At 35.8% G+C, this 23910-nt stretch overlaps 2 protein-coding genes across 4 annotated transcripts; both read left to right on the top strand.

Moving 5' to 3' along the window:
• Positions 1 to 2: 2 nt before the first annotated feature.
• enkur (enkurin, TRPC channel interacting protein) lies at positions 3 to 4989 on the top strand. The gene is made up of 6 exons (XM_007555741.2): positions 3 to 300; positions 753 to 898; positions 976 to 1196; positions 1794 to 1931; positions 2997 to 3139; positions 3584 to 4989. Exons 1-6 carry the CDS (start codon positions 221 to 223, stop codon positions 3654 to 3656), a joined length of 801 nt encoding a protein of 266 aa, XP_007555803.2. The 5' UTR covers positions 3 to 220; the 3' UTR covers positions 3657 to 4989.
• A 1234-nt stretch (positions 4990 to 6223) lies between these two features.
• On the top strand, positions 6224 to 19415 carry prtfdc1a (phosphoribosyl transferase domain containing 1a). 3 transcript variants are annotated; one of them, XM_016673275.1, is made up of 10 exons: positions 6224 to 7950; positions 8112 to 8203; positions 9573 to 9679; positions 9748 to 9931; positions 11710 to 11775; positions 13810 to 13827; positions 15234 to 15316; positions 15581 to 15627; positions 16691 to 16767; positions 19159 to 19415. In XM_016673275.1, exons 2-10 carry the CDS (start codon positions 8153 to 8155, stop codon positions 19204 to 19206), a joined length of 681 nt encoding a protein of 226 aa, XP_016528761.1. In that variant the 5' UTR covers positions 6224 to 7950; positions 8112 to 8152; the 3' UTR covers positions 19207 to 19415. The 3 variants fall into 3 exon arrangements, with proteins under 3 accessions (XP_016528761.1, XP_007555798.1, XP_007555802.1); XM_007555736.2 differs by having other exon boundaries at positions 6224 to 8203; XM_007555740.2 differs by lacking the exons at positions 6224 to 7950; positions 8112 to 8203 and adding an exon at positions 8747 to 9484.
• The last annotated feature ends 4495 nt before the right edge of the window (positions 19416 to 23910 follow it).

The raw sequence follows: 23910 nt of genomic DNA, 5'->3' as shown, positions 1-23910 counted from the left end.
CTGTTGGATTAGCAATTTTTCGACAGCTATTATTTCTAAAAAGTCACTTTTACTTACTTAAGATATTCTAACAGTATTTTTATGTTTTGAGCGCAGTGTTTTTATAAGTCAAGTGCTTTACGAGTGTTGCGGAATGTCACGTTTGTTGTACCGTTGCCTAGCAACGAGCTGGATAGCCGCTTTTACATTTTAAAGTAGCGTTTTCAGAACTCTACCAACAATGTCTGAAGCCATCTACCCAGCAGGAAGCGTCTACGACTGGATCCCAAAGGAGCAAGAGGAAATTAAAAAACCACCAAGGTGAGTTTTATAAATCATAAAACGCGTTTTAAAGAACATGACTTTAAAAAAGTACATTAACTGAGGTTTGACTAGTGTAATGGATCAACTTTTATCTAAATCTCATCAAATGTCTAGGTATCTTAAATGTACAGACCTAAATCACTGTTTAAAATTGGGTTTTTAAGTTCCACTCACTTCCCATTTCAACCAGTTCCTGATGTTGAACCGTTGTATTTTTTCAGTCAAGGAAGCAAAAGAGACATTTTAATATCTTTATTCAACTTTAGAACCAAAACAGACAACAAGAGAGATTAAAATGTTATCTTATTGTTGACCTCAAATGTAAAAAGTAGGATTTATTTAAGTTATTACAGTCATGATTTGTTTTTGTCGTTTCCCCCTTAAATATTATTGAATGTGGATTGAAGTGATTGTTTGGTGTAATATTATGTTCTGAAATCTCCTTAAAGATATGTGTCCAAGTTCAGGCCAGCTGTCATTCTTGAGCACATGCTAACCAAAGATGCGAAGAAGACGATGGGACCACCAAAAGTGGAACTGCCGTCTCCGGATAAGTACCTGAAAAAACACTCAAAGCATCCCAAACCACCTGAGAGTAAGTCCCTCTATCAAAATGTATGAGGATTTACCTTTGGGGTGTGAATCTGACGTCTGCATTTCCTTTTGGGACAGAGTCTGAAGACGGGCATAAGACTCGGACCTGCGCAGTGAGGAAGCCAGCGGTCCCTAGGCGGACTGAGAAACCGCTGATGGGGATCCAAACCAAAAGGAATTTCCTACAGACCACCGTCATGTTTCCCATGAAGCCTAAAGCCATTTCTGTTGACACAAAGGAAGGACACAAACAGCTCCTGGAAAACTCTGGACTTGTCCCTAAATACGTCATGAAAAAGGTATTTTCTATGTAGAGAAAAGGCATTTTGAGACTATTTTCTCTCCATAATTTTCCTTCATCCTGACTCTAAACTTTGTGTACTTTTTGTAGAAAGCTTGGATGAGTGTTTGTATTAATAGTTGTGTCTTTTTCATGGGTAAATGTCATTCTGTGTAAGTTTTTCTTTCCCTTCTGTGTTTATCAACCATGAAGAAATTGTATGGAGCTAAATTGGGGCCAAAATGTTTATTAAAAAGAAGAAAAACAAAAAAGATTTGAAGCTTAAGCTTCAAATCTTTTTTATTTCAGGACAATTGTCCTGAAAGTTATTACAATAAACAAGAATATTGTTGTTTTCAGACAGTTTTCAAGTAATATAATAATAATGGCATAATAATGTAAGAACATATTCTCAAAGATCAATAAAATTTGAATTCTGATATTTGTATGGTAAAACTCTGGCAACCACACCTGTCAGCATTTTACCCTAAACTAAAGCCTTTGTTTGTTTGTTTGTTTGTTTGGTTTTTACAGTGTACCTTGGAAATGCTTGAAAAGTTATTGAATTTTATTGCGTGAAAAGCGTAAGAACCCTGATTCGTGTTGCTATCTGCAGGATTACGGCGAAGTGCCGATGTATCTGCAGCTGCGCAGTGAAGCCGAGCGGAAGGCCCAGGCGGAGAACCAGCGCCTGGTAAGGGAGCAGAATGTGCTGCAGCGGCTAACGGAGGAGGATCACCAGGCCGTCCTGAAGGTACGCGATTGTTTTTAGAAGAACAGGGAGTCACTGCAACATCTAAAACCTCTGCTGAAGTAAACGGCGTTAGACCGATGAAGTAGGAGGCATGTAAACACAGAAATAAGTATTTTTTAATGCAAAAATTTGCTTTTAGCTAAATTAGCTTAAAGCTAATTTAGCTTTTTTTTTTTTTAGCTACTAATGTTTGCATCTTTTATTTAGAACACAGGTGTCAAACTCAAGTCCTAGGGGCCAAATGTGGCCCTCTAGGCTCCAAATCCCCACACTTTAATTATGCAGAAATGCGTAATTCTACGTTTATTGCAAAATTTCTTCAAAAATGATAAAAAACGTTGGGTATAAGTGATGCTAACTCCCACCTGCAGGTGGCAGCACTTTGTTGCTTCTACTGCACTGCTGCCGCAGCCTGACTTGGTGTCAAGTTATACCGTGATTGATGTGGAGAATAACTAAAAGTCACATGTACGTCATACGTAAGCATTACAATGGAGTACTGGGGCCATGATAATAATATAAACGTTTTTAAAATAAAATTATGAGAATAAAGTCACAATATTAGGAGAAAAAGTCATAATATTACAAGAATAAAGTTGTATGAGAATAAATTCAAAATAATAGAATAAAGTTGTGATATTTCAAGAATAAACTTATATTTTTATTAGAATAAATTGTAATACAAGAATAAAGTAATAATATTTTGAGAATATAGTCATAATATTAAGAGAGTTAAGTCAAATTATGAGAATAAAGTAAAATTTTGAGAACACTCATAATTTTAAGAAATAAATAAAGTTGTAATTTTATTTTTAAAAATTTTCTTTACGTGACCCTAATACTCCATTGTAAAACATAAATATTTCACACAAAAAAAAAATGAAGTAGCTCAACAAAGTCTGTGATTTCATTGTAAAAAATCACAAAAAGAAAAACAAAATTTAATTTGAAGACACAGCTACTATTGGTATTTTAGCAGTTTGATAATAGATTTTATTGATACATTTTGCCACAACCGTCCCTTTAAGAACATTCATGACATTGATGTGACTCTTCTCCTCTAAGGGACTGAAGAAGAAGTGGGACGAACTCCACCGTGAATATCAGGGCCTTCCTCTCCTCATCGACACGCCGTCAAAGAAAACCCGGAAGATCTGCCTGGAGGAGAAGATGAGTCAACTGGAGAAGGACATCAGCTTCTTTGAAAGGTTCAAAACCATTTTTATTTACGATGATTAGGGATGAACGGTTTTGGTCGCTAAATCGCACCACTAGAGGGAGCTGCTGCAGAAAATGTTGGTGTGTGAATTTCCAAAATAGCTTTAACAAATTATATACGTTGTTGTTTTAGCAGTTTGACTCTCAACATTGAGGTGAGAGAACTGTGGTTACGTTCACACAGCAGGGAAATGCGTATCCGACCTTTCCAGTCTGAACGCCCCGATTCTGAATCGGATCAGAGCAGAATCAAACTTGTGCTGTCTAAATGTGATTTTAAACAAAAATTGCTTGAGCATTTTGAAAATATTGACTAATTTAGAAGTTACAATAGAGAAAATCTATCAGCAGAATAAAATGAGTATGAACTATTCACAAGACTAGATAATATCTAGAGCCTCTCCATACTAACCCATCGTTTCTTCCCTGGATAGCATCGTGATGTCATCAGGGAATCCTCCCCCTGTTGCTCCATCCAGTGTTTTGGTGGTGGAATCAACCCATTAATGTTGATGGCTCCAATTGTAATTTTATTTCTCTATTTTCTAAACAATTTGCCAGAAACACCTTAATTTTAATTCCAATTCATTTATGAAATTTGATAGCCCATTTATCGCATATAATTTGGCCTGAAATAGGGCTTTTCTCCTTCTCCCCCTGAAAATATAATTAAATTATCAATTTGAGATCAATTTGGAATCTGTTATTGTTTATAAGATAACACAAGTTTTCCAAATCAGCTGTCTAGAATTGAAAATAGACTATGAGATGTTTTAGATTTAAAGTTTTATCAGTAACATTTTATCTCTATATTACGAATCCAGATAGACTTCAAAAAGCCGTTTCTGTTAGCTGTGTATTCTTTTTATGAGCTTCCTTCATGTTTCTTAATATGATCACGTTAAAGGTTAGTGTTATGTAAAACCGACTTTTTTGAGCTTTAAATCATGTTAAAAAGTCATTCCTTCATCAAAAACATGGATTATTGCTTTGATTCTTTCATTCATGTTTGAGAAATCCTTGAGTCTCCATAGCAACCATTCAGCTGTGCTAAACGCCTGGGTGGACTTAGCCCGGCCTTCGAGTTTCCACCTCACTGAGCAACCCTGTCCCACCCAGCTCCTTTAGATTTGCCAGCAGCAGTTAGCAGACATCTGCTGGAAATATGTGTAGCAGCTATTTCTCAGTGAAACGCTGGTAAAAACATTAAAGGGTTAACAGAGGAGCCATGTTGTGATGACTTCCTGAAGGCGGAGTTTCAGAAAGAGCAGAAGCTTCTTAAAGAGACAGAGGCTCAACAATTTCAAGTCATTAAATTACAACGTCAAATTTCTTTTATAAAAGCATTTTTATAGCAACTAAAGTTAACATAGTTACTTGATTGTGGTACGAAATGAAACTGTGCCTGGAAAAGACATAAAACTGCCATTTTGAAATCAATGCATGAACGGCAGTGTCTGTTTTTACTCCCGTAAACGGAGCGATGCTGCGTCACGTTTTTCATCTGCTCATGCAGGTCGGTTCGGAGATGTAAACCGTTCACTCACAAGTCTCATTGTGGTTTAATTAATAGTGTGAAGGACTGCACAAAAACAACTGAATTTCAGGACAAAAACCAAAACCTACTGTGTGAATGTAGCCTCCATGTTTTTCACATCAAAATGTAACATTTGATTCTTTCCGTGTTTCTTTTCACTTATCTTTAAATAATGGTTTTAGAATTAAACACTTATTTGTATTTAAAAGTATAAAGGCAGTGCTATAATATACAAATATGTTGTTTTTTTTTTTTTTTCTTTTTAGTAAGAACTTGCTAACAGAAAATCACTGATGGGGTTGGTTGCCACATGTTGGAAAATAAATTTCTACTCAGGAGATTTAAAAACGTTTGATTGTCTTTAGCTGTAAATAAAAAAATATTCAGCATTTAAAAACAGTGAAGAGACAGGCGGTAGACGGCCGCCCGCTGAGACGTGGGCGGTTCCAGGACCGGCTCGGCTTATCTGTCCAAACTGTGACTCAGAAAGTCAGTCAATGAAATTATAGCGTTTTGGGTCGGCCATATTCTGCTCTGCTACTGACAGTTTGATTCTCTTTTTTTATAATATGGATGGCCTTTATGTTCTGTCAGCATATGAAATGTTGAGAATATATTAAATTAAACCAGCGCTGCGACCAACGACTGTTTTAGTAATCAATTATTCTGACGATTAATCGGTTATTGAGATTTTAAAAATGGGCACACTTTGCTAATTTTTTGTGAAACCACTGAATCTTATTTCATACATTTAAAATACATTTAAAAGGCAAATAAGCAAATATTTCAATTGCTTTTTAAATAAGAATAAAGGCATTTTCCTGGCTAAATGCACTAACATTGAACATTGAATCATTTGTAGAAAATGATGCATCTCCAGCTAAAAAGAATCTTAACTTCAGTGTAGGATTAATAAATGGATAGTAAAGACTTTTCTTTTACAAAATTTGAGCCAGGTGAAACTAAAACTCCCACTTGAGTTCTGGGTAGAAAATATCTGCAGACAGAGAAGGTTTTTCATCTTAATCCAAAATGTTATTTTTTTGTCCACTTTTGGGTTATTTACTGCTTTGAACATGTTTTTTTCAGCAAACAACCTTTTTTCTGAGCCTCCAGTTAATTGGTTACTAAATTAGTTGACAATTATTTCAACAACTGATTAATCGCAATGAATTCAATTAATTGTTTCAGCCCTGAATTAAGTGTTGTAAATTGAAAGACTGTATTAAAAGTAATCTTTCTCCAGAATCCTTCTTCCAACTTAGTTTTCATTAAAACGTTATAGGAACAAGTCATATATGTTGTTTCGTATCTTTGAAAAACAGATATGAATTAATTTTTAGAAGAAAGTAAAAAGTGCGACAACCAACCTCGTTCTGCTCTATTCATTTTCTGTATTTCTGCAGATATTTTTCTGTGATTACTAAAGCTGTGCTACAAAATAAATGCTACTTTACAGCTTTATTGCCAAGTCTCCTTATTGAAATAAAGTTGTACCTGAAAATATCCTCCCATTAACTCTGAAATCCTAAACAGTTTTAATCTAATTCAGTTAACAGTTTGTGGTTTTGAGTTGTGATGCTCCATTCAGACGTGGTAATAAAGGGGAAACGTGGTTCGCTGAAACACGGAAAGATGTCGGCATTTCAAACAGTCCGTGCTGAATGATGTCGAACTCGAGAAAGAACAAAGAGTGGCCATCGTTTCCAGATTTATGCTGCGATGAATCGTGTTTATTTTCAACCCAGTGCTGCCTGGGGCCCCGAACAAAGCCTGTCGTTATTCATCACCCTTTTCCGCTAAGATCATCCAGACCTTTCAGTGACATCAGGTGACTAAACCCCCCCTCATTCCCTCTGATTTTTCAACTTAACACACATCAGCAACCACAGAACTCAACTGAAGAATGGATGATTGCTGCTCCAAACTGTGGTAAACAGGCTGCCATGAACAAGGAAAATACCTTGTGGAGGGAAAGTTTAAGGTTTCTGACCAGAGTGGAATAACTTTGGAGGCTTCAAACCTAAAAATGCTGGACTGATTACTAAAACACAATTGAAGGAGTGACAAAATGAAGACATTTTTCACCTATTTGGATCTTCCTCTTGGATCAAAATTTGAAATGGGACAGCAGATGAACATGACTTATAAGGCTTCCCTGAGCAGGTGAGGGCAGGTGGTCTACATAAAACATGTTCATTACATTTTGTGTTCAAATTTTCTTCAGATTTCAGTCTCTTTTGAGCTACAGTCTCTGTAAATCCAAATAATCTCCTGTTAGCCACGTTCCTTATCTCAGGGATTGCACTCATGTGAAAATGGCTGCAAACAGATGCACATTTTTACAACCGTACATCTTTGAGAAGCAGACGTGGAGCCTCCTACACAACCAATAAGAATGCAGCAAGTTGTTTCTTGATGGTAAGTCAACAACTAACCACTTGTATTTTCCAGCAGCCATTGTACAACGGTAAAACCATCCAACCAAATGTGCTGGAGCTCAGCTTTGGTTGCTAAGTAACTTAACAATCGGAGCGTTTTTGAAACAACTCATTTACCAAACACCAAAAAACAAACATAACATACATGTTTTTTAAGCACTTAGGCTGTTTTTAGAAGCAGCTGAGACCCAAATGGAAGTGTAAAAACTTAAAAAATGTGAATTCTGCATAATAAGTTCCCCTTAATTCTCTCAAACTCCATTCCCAAAGCATCAACTTGTGGACCATTCTTAAAAGCCAATCAAGTATTTAGCTTGTAAGCTAAATATCTAGTTATCAAGCTAAATATTTAGTCTAACTAAACATTTGCTTGCTAATTGCATATTTAGTTTGAAACTGTTAGATATACACAAAGTGGTGAAAATATGACTTAGAAAAACAAAGTCTTTAATTTTCTCCAAAATAACCCAAATTATTTCCGATAATGTTTGACTAATTTGACAAGCGACTCCCCATTGTTGGAATATTATAATATAGGACTCACTCAGTAATGGAATAAGGAACATATTTACCTGTGTCGTACATTTGACGGGTTCTGTGGTAAAAATAATTACCAGATTTAAATATTGTCCCTGAATACATCGACCCACCGCCTGCTTGGAGTCACATGAGGCTGATTAACCAGCATAGCTCTTCTCAAAACAAAGCTTTTCTTTTACCTAAATGACTTGAGCGTGATCGTGCTGCCCATGTTGCCGGGCGGACAGGATTTCTCTGGTTAACTCTGGAAAACAAAGTTTCCTCCTCTTCGCTCAACAAACCGGTAAGTTTTAGTCATAATAGATTAGAAACTGCTTGGCAATGCTTTGGAGATTGTTTTAGTTAATTAAATGTGATTGTTAGGAAAAACTGGAACTATTTTCAACTTAAGTCAAATGCATGTTTTTATCCTCTTGTCTGAACTATTCTAATGTTTCCTCTAAGGATAAAAAAGCCTTTTTGCCACAGCAGCGGCTGATTTTACCATGTCATCACCACAGCAAATGGATGAAATGAGAGTGAAAAGAGGAATTGTGGTAGGTTATTATGCTCACTTTCCAAATGTCGTAAACCAAAACTCTTTATGTTGAATCCAAGCAGCTAGAATTTATTGTAATATTTAAGGTAGGTCTGATCAATAGTTTTCTGGACTTTCTGTCAGGCCAAACAATAAATGTTTAATAATTGGGGCTTACCGTGGCAATGCACTCCTTTAATGGATCAAGTGATTTTTTTTTTGTCCATTTTAAGCAATTATTTACTTAGATTTTTTTTTTTTTTTTTTTGTCCATTTTAAGCAATTATTTACTTAGAACAAGCTCCTACTTCTTGCTAAAAAGTTATTTGTAAGTTAGTTTTGTCTCATTTGAAGTGTACTAGGACGTTTACACTAGAAACTAGACCAAAGTTACTTTGTAGAATTTAGTTTTTGCAGTGAATGTTGAGGAAATCTGAAGAAACTCTTGAAAATGTTTTCAAATCAGATACAAGAAATTAAATACTTGACAAATTAAAAATCCAGAAAGCTCATGCATCTTTTTACTAACAAAAAGTTTACAAGGAAGTCCAGTTCACTGAAAGTAAAAAAAAAAATAAAGGTGTTTTTCTTTTTTTTCTTTTTTTCAGACAATCAACTGTTATGTTAAAATGGCATTTAGTCTTTTGAATAATGTTTTCCATCATCTTAACCGGTATAAACGCAATTCTCGTCACACTTCGCCGAACTTCGGTTGCTATGGAGTTGCTATGACAACAATAAACAAGCCACGAGCTTAGAACTAGCTGCATCGTTCCTTAAATACATTACAACTATTACTTAAGTTTTTGAGTACTCTACCCACCTCTGTGTAATACTATGATAAATATCAGCGATATTTACAGTAGTTTTTACTGCCGAACTAGCAACATTAGCTTAGCTAATGTAGCTTTTATTTGCTAGCTAAGGCGGACATGTAGCCTACTGTTTGTACTCGTACTCTGCCAGTGACTAGAACCTTCTTCTTATTCACAGGAAGATCTCGTGCTTCCTTTACAAATCCGTTGAAACATTAATAGTATGCGGCCATGGTTTCAGGTGAAGCTCCTCCATATTGTTCACTTGACAGTTAACTAAATCTTAACTTAGTTGACTAAAGATCGGAGGCAGCTTGTCCAACTCCTCGGACATGTTTTCCTTCCTCGTCTCGTATGGGTCCATCCCAACAGTAGCCTTTTTTTTCATGTGTCTTTGTATCACACATTAGTTAAGAGTGTCCATATGGTTTTTTTTTTTTTTGTTGGTCTCAATGGCACGGATCACTTTCGGTGGGAACTTTCAGGTGATCTGCTTTAAAACGCCACCTGGATGATTTGCCTGATTTGCGGCTGTTGTATTCACTCATGTTTTCTCTCTGCTGCCTGGTCCAGATCAAAGACGACTGGCCTGGCTACAACCTGGATCTGTTCACCTACCCTGAACATTACCACGACGACATTGAGAACGTCTACATTCCCCACGGAGTCATCATGGACCGGTACGAACACAGACGCATGATGTGTCGGTAAACCGTCTCCTGCCGTGTGGTTTTCTCCTCCTGCTAAGGATAGAGCGCCTGGCCCGGTACGTCATGGAGGACTTTGAGGACAGTAAGATCATGGTGCTGTGCGTCCTGAAGGGAGGATACAAGTTCTGTGCAGATCTGGTGGAGTTCATCAAGGTTCTGGGGCGCAGCTCCAACCGGTACCTGGAGACCCGGGTGGAGTTTATCCGCCTGAAGAGCTACCTGGTAGGCAAATCGCATGGAAAGCTGACAGCTTTTCTGTTCCTCTGGTAATGATCTGGATAAAAACTTTAAATAAATTCATCATTTGTTGCAGAAACATAAATATTTGGAAAAAATTCAAGCTAATTTAGTAATGATTAATCGTTAATTGCAGTATTTTACGGGACACCCCCCCCCCAACATATTCAGAATAGTAATTAAGCCATATATGTATTTATTGGATTTATTAAATTAATGCTTTAGTATTACATTTTAGGTATTATTTTTAGATTTTACAGTGCAAAAACACATTTTACCAGGTATATTTGGTTTAGATTCCAGTGCAAATACCTTATTACACTTTAAATAAGACAAAACTAACTTACAGGTTACTTCTCAGCAAGATATGGGAGCTTGTTTTAAATCAATAATTCTTTAATATGGGGAAAATATCTTGTTATAAGTAAAATAAAAGTGAAATTTGTACTTTTTTCATCAATATTATGGACTTATTGACAAAACAAGGTTCTGTGTCTTTCTGAAAAATTACTTGTTAGTTATTTTTGTGTTATTTCAAGTATAGTAAAACTTTTCATTAGAAACTAGATTAAAAACTTGGTAAAATGTTTGTTTATGCAGCGTGAACACGTCAGTGTTTGACCACCGGGTGTCGCTGTTGTTCCGGTTTGGTGAGGAAGGATTTCTCCGAGTGAAAACACGATCCTGCCAGTATAGATAGATTCAGCTGCCTTTGCCAAGAAAAGCATCTCTGGGGAATGATAAAGATGTCTTTACAGTGATATCACTGAGTGCTTTTGAACACTGTCATCTGGACGATGTTATTTTATGGTGTGTTTTTGGCACACGTCTGAATTATGTTTCCCTGCATGTGGCCACATTCCTTTCACTCCCTTTCCTGCACAAGACAAGATGACAGGTTTTCTGAGTCAGACAAGGTCAAGAACCTTATTTTTTGTTTTTTCTTTACATAAAAAAATCCTGCATATTAAAGTTATATATTTCTGATCCACTGCTCATTTAAACTTCTTTAAATCACCCATTGTTGCTTGTTTTTTGCTCACAAAACGTTTTGTAATCTTTTAGCGTCGCTTCAACTTTCTCACTCATTTTCAGTCAGACCGTTTTCATGTCTTTATTGAAAAATACAAAAAAAAAATAACAGAGCTCAAGTATATAGCATAAAATAGATGATTATAAAATATCCTGTCTGAGATCTTTGCTGTATATTTTCCCTTATAAATCACTTTCAGATACTATTAGGAAATGATTAATACTTCTTCTTGTCCACTATCATGATTCCTCAAGGAAACCCAAAATAAAAAAGCTGCCTAAACACTGCAAAAACACAAAACCTCAACAATAATATAATAAAAATCTGACATAATATTGGAAAAATGTCTTGTTATAATTTAAAGAAACTACCAGTAGAACGAGCACTTTAAAAATTCAATGTTAAGAAATTATCGACTTAAAATAAGCTCTTATTTCGCAATGAAGAGCTACTTGTGAGCTAGTTATCTTATGTCAGTTATACAAAAAACATATTTACACTAGAAACTAGACAAAAAGTATTTGGTAAGGTGTTTTTGCAGTCCAGAAGAGCACAACAAAGTTTGCAGACGATGCAAATTTTTGTTAATGTTAATATTTTCCCATAATTAATGTAAAATGGAGCTTCCTTTGTTAGATTGTGTAAAATATAAATTAACTAAACAATTAATGATCATCATAGATCTTTGTGAAACAGTTAAAAGTCAAATCTTGTGTTTTCTTTCCTCCAGAACGACCAATCAACAGAGGATCTGCACATCATTGGAAGCAGTGATCTGTCTTTTCTACGCGGAAAGGTTTGTTTGTTTCAGTCTGCTCCCAGCCTGAAGGGGGCGCTGTTAGACTTGTTGTTGGCATGGGGTTCAGACCGAATCTGGAATAATGTGGAGAATGAAATCAGTCATTTGGAAATATTTGGGTATCAATGCTTTACTTCCTGTTCCTTTTGTCTCAATGAAAAATGTTGATTTCCTGTTTTGGTTTGATTTTAATGACTTTATAGGAAATCTATTACATTCATATCCATCCATCAATCCATCAATCAATCAATCATTCTATTGGTCTCTCTGTCCATCCATTTGCCCTTTCAGGGGGTAGAAAGTATCAAACTCTCTGAAACTTTCCTCCTTGTGAATCTGGTGTGTCTTTACCAAACTGCCTCTTTCTGCACCCAGCTAGATATTAATCAGACCTTTCAGGATGGACATTTGGACTCTTACTGTACATTTACTGAGCGTTTAACCCTGAAGAGCTGTCAGGAAAGACTGATGAATCAGGGCAGAAATGTTACAAACTCAGCTGAACGTGAGCACAAACATGCCTACACTGTATAGTCCTATGGCTAAAAGCAGAAAGGTTGACGCCATCATATCTGGAAAAACTGATGACTTTATACTTCCTGTCCCTTATGCAATAAAATAGAAGAACTAAGTTATTTTAAAAAGTAGCCGTTTTAAAACTACAGTGTTGATATTTTTAAACTCATACTGCGACATGTGGGTTTGTTTAAGACTTGGAAGAGGAAATAAATAACATAATACAGCAGAAACTAAATTTCCTCTTTAAATCCTTGTTTTCATACAACCTAGCATCATTGCAGCACAGCTAGCTGCTGCAAGACATCACAAAAAAGCATTTTAGATATAATGTGAGCCATTGCTTCAGAAATAACACAAATACTCCTACAGTTGCTCATGATATGTTAATTAATTGGCAAACAAAACACTAACGATGAGGCTGATGATGATCCTCAACTTATTGTACAAGCTAGCATTAGCAGTGCAGCACAGATAGTGCTTGAGAAAAAATTAGATATGTAAGATTTGAAACCTCCAACAAGTAATTGCTTTTCGCATAATACAGTTACTGATGAGGTTATCTGTTTATTGCTGAGACAATAATACACAGAAAAAGATAAATAAATCAGTTGAGATCAAATGTACGACTTCTTTGTGTTTACGTACAAGCTAACATTAGCACCTCAGTGCAACTAGCTGCTAAAAGTAGCAGTTTCAAGTTCTTGTGTATCTTTTTGTTTAATAAAAAAAAGAGGAGCAACAACTGGTGTAACTGGCCATAATGTTTATTAAAAGCAAATAAATTTAGCTCTAACACAAATTAATCTCCACTTTTTGAACCTATTTGAGTAAAAGCTAGCATTAGAAATGCTGCGCTGAAAGCAAAAAAACAGTATTTTAAAAGTCCCACAAGTACTTGTTTTATGAAAGTTTATTGTCTTTTTTTTCCATATATTTATTAATTCAATACCCAATAATGGTTGTGCTGAGTATTTTTAATGTTAGGGACATCTTAGGAACATAATAAATAAAATCAATAAAAACCTAAATCGCTAACACATCCAGCTCAGATTAAGGCATTGAGTTTCTTTAACTTGGCCCGATTAGTTCAGTGTCTCAAAGCGTGATGTGAAGGTTTCCAGGTACAGACTGAATAAAAATTGGCCAGCTGTCTGCATTCTCTCCAATCGCTCTCCCTAAACCATAGACACGCTCACAAAGAGTCCTCACAGCCAGAAGAAGAAGAATTCATCAGAAAACCCAGAAGCAGCGGGGCAATCGCTCAGCACCCGGTCACTCTGGTGACTTCTGGTCATTGTAGAAAACAGATGTTTCATTACAGCGGAGAACTGAAAGAGTTGTCTGTATTTTTTAGCTAAGACAGTGAAGATGCAGCCAACTTTGTTGCCATAGAAACCCCCCCATGGAAACAGCCTTGCTTTTATTCTCGCTTTGCTTGAACGGTGTGAAAACTCCAGGATGACTTACTTACTGATGTTTTTCTACCTTTTTCTTGTTTCACATGCGACCCAGAGTGTGCTCGTTGTTGAGGTGAGTCTATAAACTGTATAGTTTTTATTTATGACGTGAAATTAATTTGCTTGTCTTGGTTGTCACCAATTGCAACTTTTTCACGTTTCAACCAGAAACTTCAGTGTTTTAATTGGGATTTTAGGTGACTGCACAACATAAAACGGGGGTGACCAAAGTGTGGCTCCGGGGCCATTTGTGGCCTTTGGACGATTTTTTTTAGCTCTCCAACTGCAGTTCAAGAATGACTTTTTGTACCAAGTGTATAATTATTATTAACTTTCTTTTTTCTTTTTTACAATGGAAAACATGAAGTAAAACACAAAACATTCATCTTTTCACAACCAAAAATGTCCAAGTAGTTTGGGTCTGTCACTTAAAATTCAAATAAAATGTACAAAAGTTTGTGGTTTGAACATGTCAGGATGTGGAAAAACTCAAGAAATATGAAAAATTGAACAATATGCACTGCAAAAACACAAAATATTACCAAGTATTTTTGGTCTAGATCTTAGTACAGTTGAAATAAGATAAAATGAAATTACAAGTAAAAGGTTGAGCAATACATATGAGCTTGTTTTGAGTCAGTAGTTCCTTAATATTGATGAAAATGTACCAGTTCCATTAGCAGATTATTTCACTTATAACATGGAAAAATGACTGCTTTAAGTAAAATAATTACCAAAGAAAGAAGTGGATTTTCATCAATATTAAGGAATCGTTTAGTCAAAACAATCTCCCACTTCTCGCTGAAGTTAGTTTTCTTATTTTAACATATTTGCACTGGAAACTAGATCAAAAATACTGGATAAGATTTTGTGTTTTTGCAGTGAATGCATCAGATGCATCTGATAATGTAGTTTTATTAAATATTTAAAAACAAATGTTTTCAAATATTTAAATGTATTTAATTGGTCTAAATTAAATAAATTAATTGAAATATTTTATAATATTTAAATGTAAATATTTTCAATTTAAAAATATTGGTTTTATTCCAGTTATTTGAGTAATTTCTTGGATGCTACGTTTAACTTTTATTTGAGTAAAATATGATGAAGTGGTGCTTCTCTTACTTGAGTACAATTTTTGGGTGTTTTACCCACCTCTGATGACAAACATACAAAATATTTTATGTACAAAAATGCAGAAAAAGTCAGTGCATAAGTTAAGAACATGTAATCTCTAAGAATATTAAAGAACATCTTCTGATGTAAGACTTGCAGTAAAAATTGAGGTTTCCTCTGGCTTCTTTCTTCGCATTTACAGAACAAACATTCACAGAAATGTGGAAGTTTTCCAGTATCAGGAAACTTTCTGGGGGGAAAAACCGATCTGTGATTCTTTGTATCTTCATATCTCTGGTCTCAATGATCCGGATCCCTCCCTCCCTCATTGCTCCGGCTTCCTCTGCTCTTCCCTTCCCTCAGGCCATCGTCGACACAGGAAAGACCATGAAGGCTCTTCTGAAGCATGTGGAGACCTTTGAGCCAAAGATGGTCAAGGTCGCGGGGTGAGTCTGCGTCTCGGTCGTCCCAAAGTTTTTCCACTGTGAGGGAAATGCCGAGCGCATGATGAGCAGGAGGACAAGATGTCACTTTGTGTGTGTGGGCAGCTTTTCCAGAGATCAGAGGGAAGATTATCATCTTGCTGCACACATGGCTTATTGTAGCGCTTTATTTCCTTTTCTGTTTATGACAGAAAAGCAGAAACTTAGCCAGTCAGACCTATAAATCAATAAGAAATCAATTAATTAACAGTGATTGATGTGTTTCAGTCTGTTGGTGAAGAGACTCTCTACCATGACTGAAAGTCTGACAGACTGTAAGTATTTTTCTATAACTAACAACTGCTTTAGTAATCAGTTAATCTATCAATTTTCCTGATGATTAATCGGATATAAAAATGGCACATTCTACATTCTACTTGCCTAAAATGCAATTTTAGGCAATTAAATCTAGTAAATTTGAACCAGGTGGAGCTGAAAGTAAGGAGGCCAGTTGAGGCATTTTGGTTAAAACATTTACAGACAAAAGTTTTTTTTTTTTAATCTTTAATACAAAATGTATGCATTACAACTAATGATTATTTTAGTAATCAATCTAATTTCCTGATGATTAATCGATTAATCGGATACAAAAATGCCACATTTTACAGATATTTCTTAGGAGTTTTTTATACAAAATTAAAATTGCATTAAAAGCATCCTAATAAACAATTATTTAGATACTTTTTAAAATGAGAAAATAATCATTTTGTTACCTAAAATACAGTAATGTAGCATTCTTTTAGTAAATTTGAACCAGAAGAAGCTGAAACTATGGAGTTTTGGTTAAAACATTTACATATAAAAGTTGTTTTAATCTTAAAAGCAACAGTTTAGGCTTAATTACTGCTCTGAATATGTTGCTGTTCGTCAGCAAATTGCCTTTTTTGAGTCTGTATACTCCAGTTAATTTTTTTTTTTGTAAGCGATTGTTTCTGGTTGCTTTTATTTATTTATTTATTTTATTTCAATTTTTTTATTTCTAGTATACTACATACAGTCATTCTCGTCCCGCAGGCCAGCAGATTACACACATAAAATGCTCCATCGCATTTGTCTTTGCTACGTCTGTAAATATTAATATGTCAATGCCAAATTTACTTATAGCACTTTTAAAACTAAGTTAATACTGCACCAAGGTGCTGTACAAAATCAATAGCACAATAGAATAAGTTGATAGAGGAAAAAAAAGTAAAATAAAACATCACAACAGAAAAGTTACAGTATCAGGCCTCACTTAAATGAAAAGGAATAAAAATAAGTTTTAAGAAAAAGAATATTTTGATGAATAAGTATTTTGATGCACAACACGTTGGCTCAAACATCTGTTTGTTTTGACAGATGTTGGATTTGAAATCCCCAACCGATTCGTGGTCGGCTACGCCTTGGACTACAACGAGTACTTCCGTGACCTGAACGTAAGTCCTGAGTTTGCTGCTGCTGATCTCGTGACCTTTTGAAAAGCTGTGGAGAAAGAGATGAAAGAGGCGGAGGCGGGAGAGCAAACACAGTAAATCAAAGCGGTTCTCTCCTCCTCTGTGAAACCTAAACTCACCCAACAGGTATCCTCCCTGTCTGAGGAGGTTTTACATGCAGCTGCAGCGTTTTATAAGAGCGGTTTATGAGAGTACAATCATTTGAAAGACAGAAGCATCCAGGAGAGTCTGCTTTATGTTTGCACCATTTGATTTGTACTGTCCGTTTTAGTGGCACGGACGTCCATTACAGGTAAAACCAGAAGTAGCTTGGAAGAAAAACTAATTCTGCTGACATGGAAGCTAAAAGAAAACGTTTATTAATGTTACTGAGGCTTCAAAAATACACTTCAAAAATACACTTCACAGCTAAAACACAAAATCTTACCAAGTATTTTGGTAAAGTTCCTAGTTCAAATGTCTTAGTTTCAACTCACAAAAAACTTTTCAGCAAGATAAAGGAGCTTGTTTTAAGTAAATAATTCCTTAATCTTGATTTAAAAAAAAATAAAAATAAAAAATACTTATTCCACTGGCAGATTATTTCACTTTTAACAAAACATTTTCCCTTCTTATAAGTAAAGCTGAACTAAGACGTTTTCATTATCAAGACATTATTGACTTAAAACAAGCTCCAATTTCTCACTGAAAGTTACTTGTAAGTTGTTTTTTGTTCAAGTGTATGAAGACATTTGCACTAGAAACTTGGTAAAATGTGATGTTTTTGCAGTGTTGGCAACATTTTCCAGCAGATTACTCGACTAAACAAGCAAATATCATCTTATGCTTTTCTGATCAATAAAGCTTGAAATAAATATGTTTATTCTATAGTTAAAATAACAATCAATATATGGTATTAAGATTAGTTTCACATTTTCTAGTTTTGCAAACATGCAAGTTAGGTGTTTCATCCTGTGTCAACCTTTGCAAATAAATTCATAAAATTATTTTTTATTTTAGTTTATTGCATTATTTCCTCATTTTACCCAATTTACCTTTCAGTAGATAAAACTAGTTTTCTGTGCTCTTTCTTCCAAACCTGGACGTTTATTTCAGGTCAGAAATCAGTCAGTAGAAATCTCCTGTCTTTATTTGCAGACATGTGAACTGATATTCACCTCCAGCCGTTGTGAAAGGCTGGCTTCACTCCCAGAACGTTATGTGCTGCATGTTTGCACTGTATGTGGCTCCTATGCATGTTTGAGGGGGCGTTGTATCTCATTGTGAAAGTTTGAAAAACCGACCTGTGGAATGTGGAGGTTTGGAGTCTCTTTATCAGAGTTCAGGTTTACCCTCTTATCTGTCCTCATCCCACCGAAGAAGAATGAATCAAGCGCTCCCCCACCGAGACTCAGAGTTAGACTAATGGACGTCTTTAGATCACATTGTCTGCTTTCAAATAACTCCAGGTTTTACACAATTTATTCCTGTAGATGGAGGGTACAGTTTGCTTTTATGCAAAATGGAAAGTTGCATCTATTGACCCTTTGCAACTACGTCACTTTTCATTCGAGGCGCCATGATGGACGTCGGAAGTGAGGGACGGGAGTCTTGAACAGAGCGACTGAAATTGTTTTTTCCAGTTTATTCAGGGCTTCTACTTGTTCGAGTCGAGCTCATTTCTCTGTGACGTAACACACCTGGTTGGGGCTCACAGACGGCGGTGTTTACACAAATTGGAAACGGCTAGCTTAGAAACAGACCGTATCTACTCCCTCCTGACGTGTTGATTAAATTACAGAATGCCTGAATTCACACCAGGTGATTTATATCACTATGTCATAAACAGCGTTTCCCCTTAAACTGGAGCGGCCTTAAAAACGCTAACCAGTTTTTTCTATACATGCTAGGCTACAAGACGGTGCGGCATTGTCTCCATGGTTACTAATGGTTAGACGCGTACCTTCTCCATAATGCGATATTTAACATCTTTCTAATAATACTTACTTATAAAGTATATGAATGTTAGTCTTCTTACCTTGTAAAAAGTGTTTGCTGCTAATCCGCATTTACACCGAGGGCTGCCAGTCATTATAATTAACCGCTGCTTTCTATCACCGCCGTATCTTTCCTCATTAAAAGCTAAAATAAAATGACGAGTTCGGTTTGTGCAGCCTATGATAACTTTTAAAGTGAAATCAACTGAACAGAAGCTATATTATGTTACAGATGTCTGTTTTTAGACGGGCTTTAAAGGAGCGCATTGGTTGTTTTGACGTCCGTCATGGCGGAGCTCTGGAGAGCGTGACGTCACGCGCAAAAAGTCAATAAAAGGAAGTGTAAATGCAGTGAATTTAACATTTGGCACACACTCATTTCCCCCTCTTTTTTCAGCACATCTGCGTCATCAGCAAAACCGGAAAGATGAAGTACAAGATTTAGAGAATTAAACCCATTAATTATGCATTGTTAAAAAATATACTAGCCGTTTTCAGCAGTGTGGCTGTGTTTAAATTTAATTAATTATATGTCATTATTTTTTACATATTTTCATGTGGTTCAGATAAATTGTATTTGTAATATGGTTATATATATTGACTTCCTCTTTGCTTTGTTTAGACCTGTCACAATAAAAAAATTTGAACGATAAATTGTCCCTTAAGTTCTTGCGATAAACGATATTGTTCGAAGGTCATTTTAAGTTTTATATTGTAATGTCACAGAAATGAAAGAACACATTCTGAAAGATCAATACATATTTAACTCTGTAACTGGAAGATATTTTAAATATTCAAATAAACAAAACAGAAGTAACAAAATGAATCATGAAGTCTGTAAACAAAATTGTCCTTCATAAAATAAGGTCTAGTTAAGGCTAAAGCACTGACTGAAGACTTTTGTTGTCTAATTTTTAATATAGAGAAACAATAAATCATGCAAATTATTGAGCTTGTTTTAATTTATCATGCTATTGTTTTATTGATTGATTTATTGCAACAGGCTTTTTGTTGCACAGTAAATGTTTCAGATTCTCAATCAAATGTTGATATTAACCCCTTCAGACCTGATTTATCTGCATTTTTATCTAGTTAACTCTTATTCCCCTTTGACAAAGTGAGAGATTATACTCGTATAACAATAAAATAAATGAATTGTAAAATCTCAAATAAGTTATAAAATGCTTACGGATACCTTTTTATACATTGCATGGTAACACTATATAATAAAACAATTCCAGATGCCCGTTGAGATGGACAACTTTGAAAAAATCCTACAATTTAATGACTGAAAATTTCCATTGAATCTTATATTTGGGTCTGTTTATGTAATTTTTAAATATTTAATGATAGTTTGATCTGCTACTTAAGCAGGCTTTCTACCAAATACTTCTTTTTTTTTTACTATAAAGTAATTCTTGGATCGATACTTTTTACTTTTACCAGATTAAAACTATGTTGAAGTAGTGCTACTCTGAATATAATTTTTGGATGCTCTGCCTACTTAGAATACAGAATGATGCTAAAATTGGATCGCTAATTCTTTGTCGAGGTGAACACAGGGACCAAAAATATGAAGAAAGAAAAGCTGTTCACTACAAGAGGACATGGGTGACAGATGGAGGGAGCTTATGGACCTTGGCATCCTCACCGTTGGATGATTCCCACTCTGACTCATGGAAAACAGTGGGCGTTGTCCTCAAACTGCCGTCTTTACGCCACTTTATTCAAGCTAGTTTCAACTTTTAGCTTCCTTTTCCTGGAGCTTGGAATGAATAACTGACAGATTTAACTGCAAACAAATTAAAGCCATCATTTTTATGTCATTTATGTCAGCTTGTTTCTGCAGAGTAATAATTAAAGAGTTTGACACAAGAAGGCTTTTTTGCTTGTTTTTTGGGTCATTGGAGAAAAGGGTATAAATACTAATATGTCAAAACTTAAACCTTTCTTACTGGAAAGCAGTATCATTTAAAGACATAATTTCAGTATAAGAAAAATGTTCCCTTAGTTTAAAAATAAAAACTTAAATCACTTCACTTGAATTTAAATAATCCTTGACTCTTTGGCATCATGTATTTTGCCATCATGTTATTTTAATCTGTTAAAACCTCCGCTTTTTTGTCATCACATCTTCGCCTGCCTAGCACATCAGGTAAGTGTTGAATTAGAAGATCACGCTACTAACTTAAGGAGCTGGTTGAGTGTTTATTCTTCAAAGCAGAACCGCATAACCTACATCTTGGATCCTACACTCGACTCTGGACCGTTTCTCATTCCCAATTAATTGCCAAAAAAGGAAAAGAACTCTGAACGCAAAGGTGTACGTAATACAATAGTTGGCAGGTATGCTACTAAAAAAACATGTCTCCAAACCAAAGATAACGGTCCAACTGCTCTACACTGCCTCTCTAAGATAAATGATGTGCTGCTACTTGGAAAATTCAAAACCTTCAGGGAAGTTTGAAGTCCTTAGTTTAAACATGTTGACTCCATATATCTTTGCCTGACATAGAATAGAATAGAATAGAATAGAATAGCATACATACTGTAGGTTTGACAAGTTTGAGCCAGAAGTGATCCTCGCCATCTTGGTAGTGCAGTGCAGTGCAAATCATATGAACCATGGCTTTCAGACCAAACAAAAGGACAGTAGACTGACATTTTGACTAATGTGCAAGAGAAAGATATATATTAAAATCTTTGCTGTCTGGATCGACCGGTAAGAGACGGAGACAGGAAATACATACAGCGTGGACAAACTGCCTCTCCTACAATGACATGGTTCACTACCTGTTGAGCACGAAGAGTGTGCACGCCAAGCAGGAACTAAACAGTGTTTCAACGGCTTTGTAAAAGGCGTACAAACTCTTTGTGTGAATAACAAGAATAACTTACATGTAGGCTACATGTTTGCCTTAGCTTGTAGATAAAAGCTACATTAGCTAAGCTAATTTTACTGTCATGACACTTAGTTGCTGTACCTACCAAGATGGCTGCCAGCTACAATGTTCCCGGAATTTTGACATCACGTGAGAACTATACTTTATTGATTCCCAAGGGGAAATTGCTTATTAGAAGACATTAGAATATCCTGAATGTTGGTGAGCTTTTATTCAGTTCACACTAAGGTGCAGAGGAACAAGATGATTAAAAACCAGTAGGAAATGATGCTGATTTCTGTTTCTTTCTGTCTGTGCTGTCTAGGCAACAAAGACCCACAATGTACCACTGACTGAAACCCCATGTATCCTTATCATAAAACATCAGCACTTGTTGGTAGTTGTTAACTTATCCCAGCACTAATGCCCCCTGCATTGCCTTGGGAACTCGGCGGCCATTGTCTGTCGCCTTGAGCCAGGGTTTGGTGAAAGCGAGAGCAGACAAAAAGCCCGGCAGGTTTCTCATGCTGCAGCTTTGTGGAGCTTCGCCGGGGGAACAGAGGCTGGGGCCGGTCCGGAAAAGTGTACTACAGGTAAACTGCGACCAGCACAAAAGGAACAAAACCGGGATTGTCCAGTTGAATGGCCACACATCCCAGCTTTTGACATATGAAGCCGGTGGTTACAGATGGAGAGCTGGGATTTGATTTCACCTCAACAGAACAACACATAAAGCATATTTAATCTGTAGACCTAATCAGTTTATCTGGTTTGGTTGGATTAGAAAATTTAAGAAACACAGTTTTACTGGAAATATGACATCTTAGGTCTGGTAAGTATTAAAAACATCTCGGACTGAGTTTTTGGTTAAAAAATAAAATCTAAAGGGCCGATTTTAAAAGGATTTATCAAAAGTATTGTTTTGTGTATTAAAAATCCCAACACTGGAAAAGGTGTGGAAAAAATTATCTCAAAAAGCAAGGACATTTTTTTTAGGAATATCACTCAAACATTTCTCCTGCTTTGTATTCTTTTTTTTTCCTTTTAGAATAAAATAGACAAAGGGGTAGTTCTCTCATATGTGTCACACTTCCAAGAACTTTGTAGCTGACAGCCATCTTGGTAGATACGTAACTAACGTTCGTGTCAGTTGCTATGACAACAATAAACAAGCCACAAGCTTAGAACTAGCTCTCGCCTCGTTCCTATCCAACTTTTCAACAATATAAGTACATTACAACATTACGCGATCACAATTTTTGAGTACTCTACCCTCCTCTGTGTAATACTAAGATAAATATAATTTATATTTACTGTAGTACTTGCTGCCGAACTAGCATCATTAGCTTAGCTGATGTAGCCTTTATCCGCTAGCTTAGACGGACATGTTGCCCACGTGTATGTTACGCGAACTTACTCTGCCAGCCACCAGAACCTTGCTATTCATTTGAAACGAACTACATATTGTAATATAATGTGATCGCAGCATTGTTAAATTATCTGATTAACCACATTCATTTTAATCAGGTAAAATTAATGCTGGACCCTTGTTATTTATTTTATTTTTTAGAAATTATTTCATAAATCAGTTATCAATAATATCAATTAGATTATCAGATATCATATTATATCCTATTAGAGTCTTGATCTTTCCAATCAGGGTTGTCAAATGTTTTCTTTGCTGCTAATGTGAAACTACAAGCCGCATATTAGAATTTGACCTTCTGAAGTCAAACCATATTTTTACTTCATTGGTGTACCATGGTTTACAAATAGAAAGAACATCCTCTGCAGCGTCACTTGGGTTTGAGGCTGCGTTTCGTCCAGTCATCCAACTCAGTGCCAGATCCACTTACACAACCAGGAGTCCGCAGTGATCCTCATCCTCTTAACCTTTAAACTAAACCACAGGTTAAGAAAAATCCTCATAGAGCAGCAGTACATGAGCGTCTGATGACGATGGGACAGAGAGGCCTTCTTCCACAAAAAAATTAAACAAAAGAAGAAATAAAGACGTAATATGCAGAGTCCTAATCCAAGCCCAGTCTGGCTTTGAATTTGTGTTCATCTTCATGTAATGTCCTAATCCAGCCAAACATTTTTCTCCCATGGAAGAGCTGGTAATCTGCTGGCTGCCTGAGTTGGGCAGGAATTACTTAAATTTACTCAGCTGAATAACTTGTTGGAAAAATTTACTTTTAAGAATATTTTTTACTTTTACTTGAGTATTTATTTCATTACTCTCAAGTAAAATTTCTGGACACTCA

This window comes from Poecilia formosa, unplaced genomic scaffold, assembly GCF_000485575.1.
Source record: "Poecilia formosa unplaced genomic scaffold, Poecilia_formosa-5.1.2 Scaffold72, whole genome shotgun sequence".
NCBI classification, from domain to species: domain Eukaryota; kingdom Metazoa; phylum Chordata; class Actinopteri; order Cyprinodontiformes; family Poeciliidae; genus Poecilia; species Poecilia formosa.
This window is presented reverse-complemented; position numbering and strand designations above follow the sequence as displayed.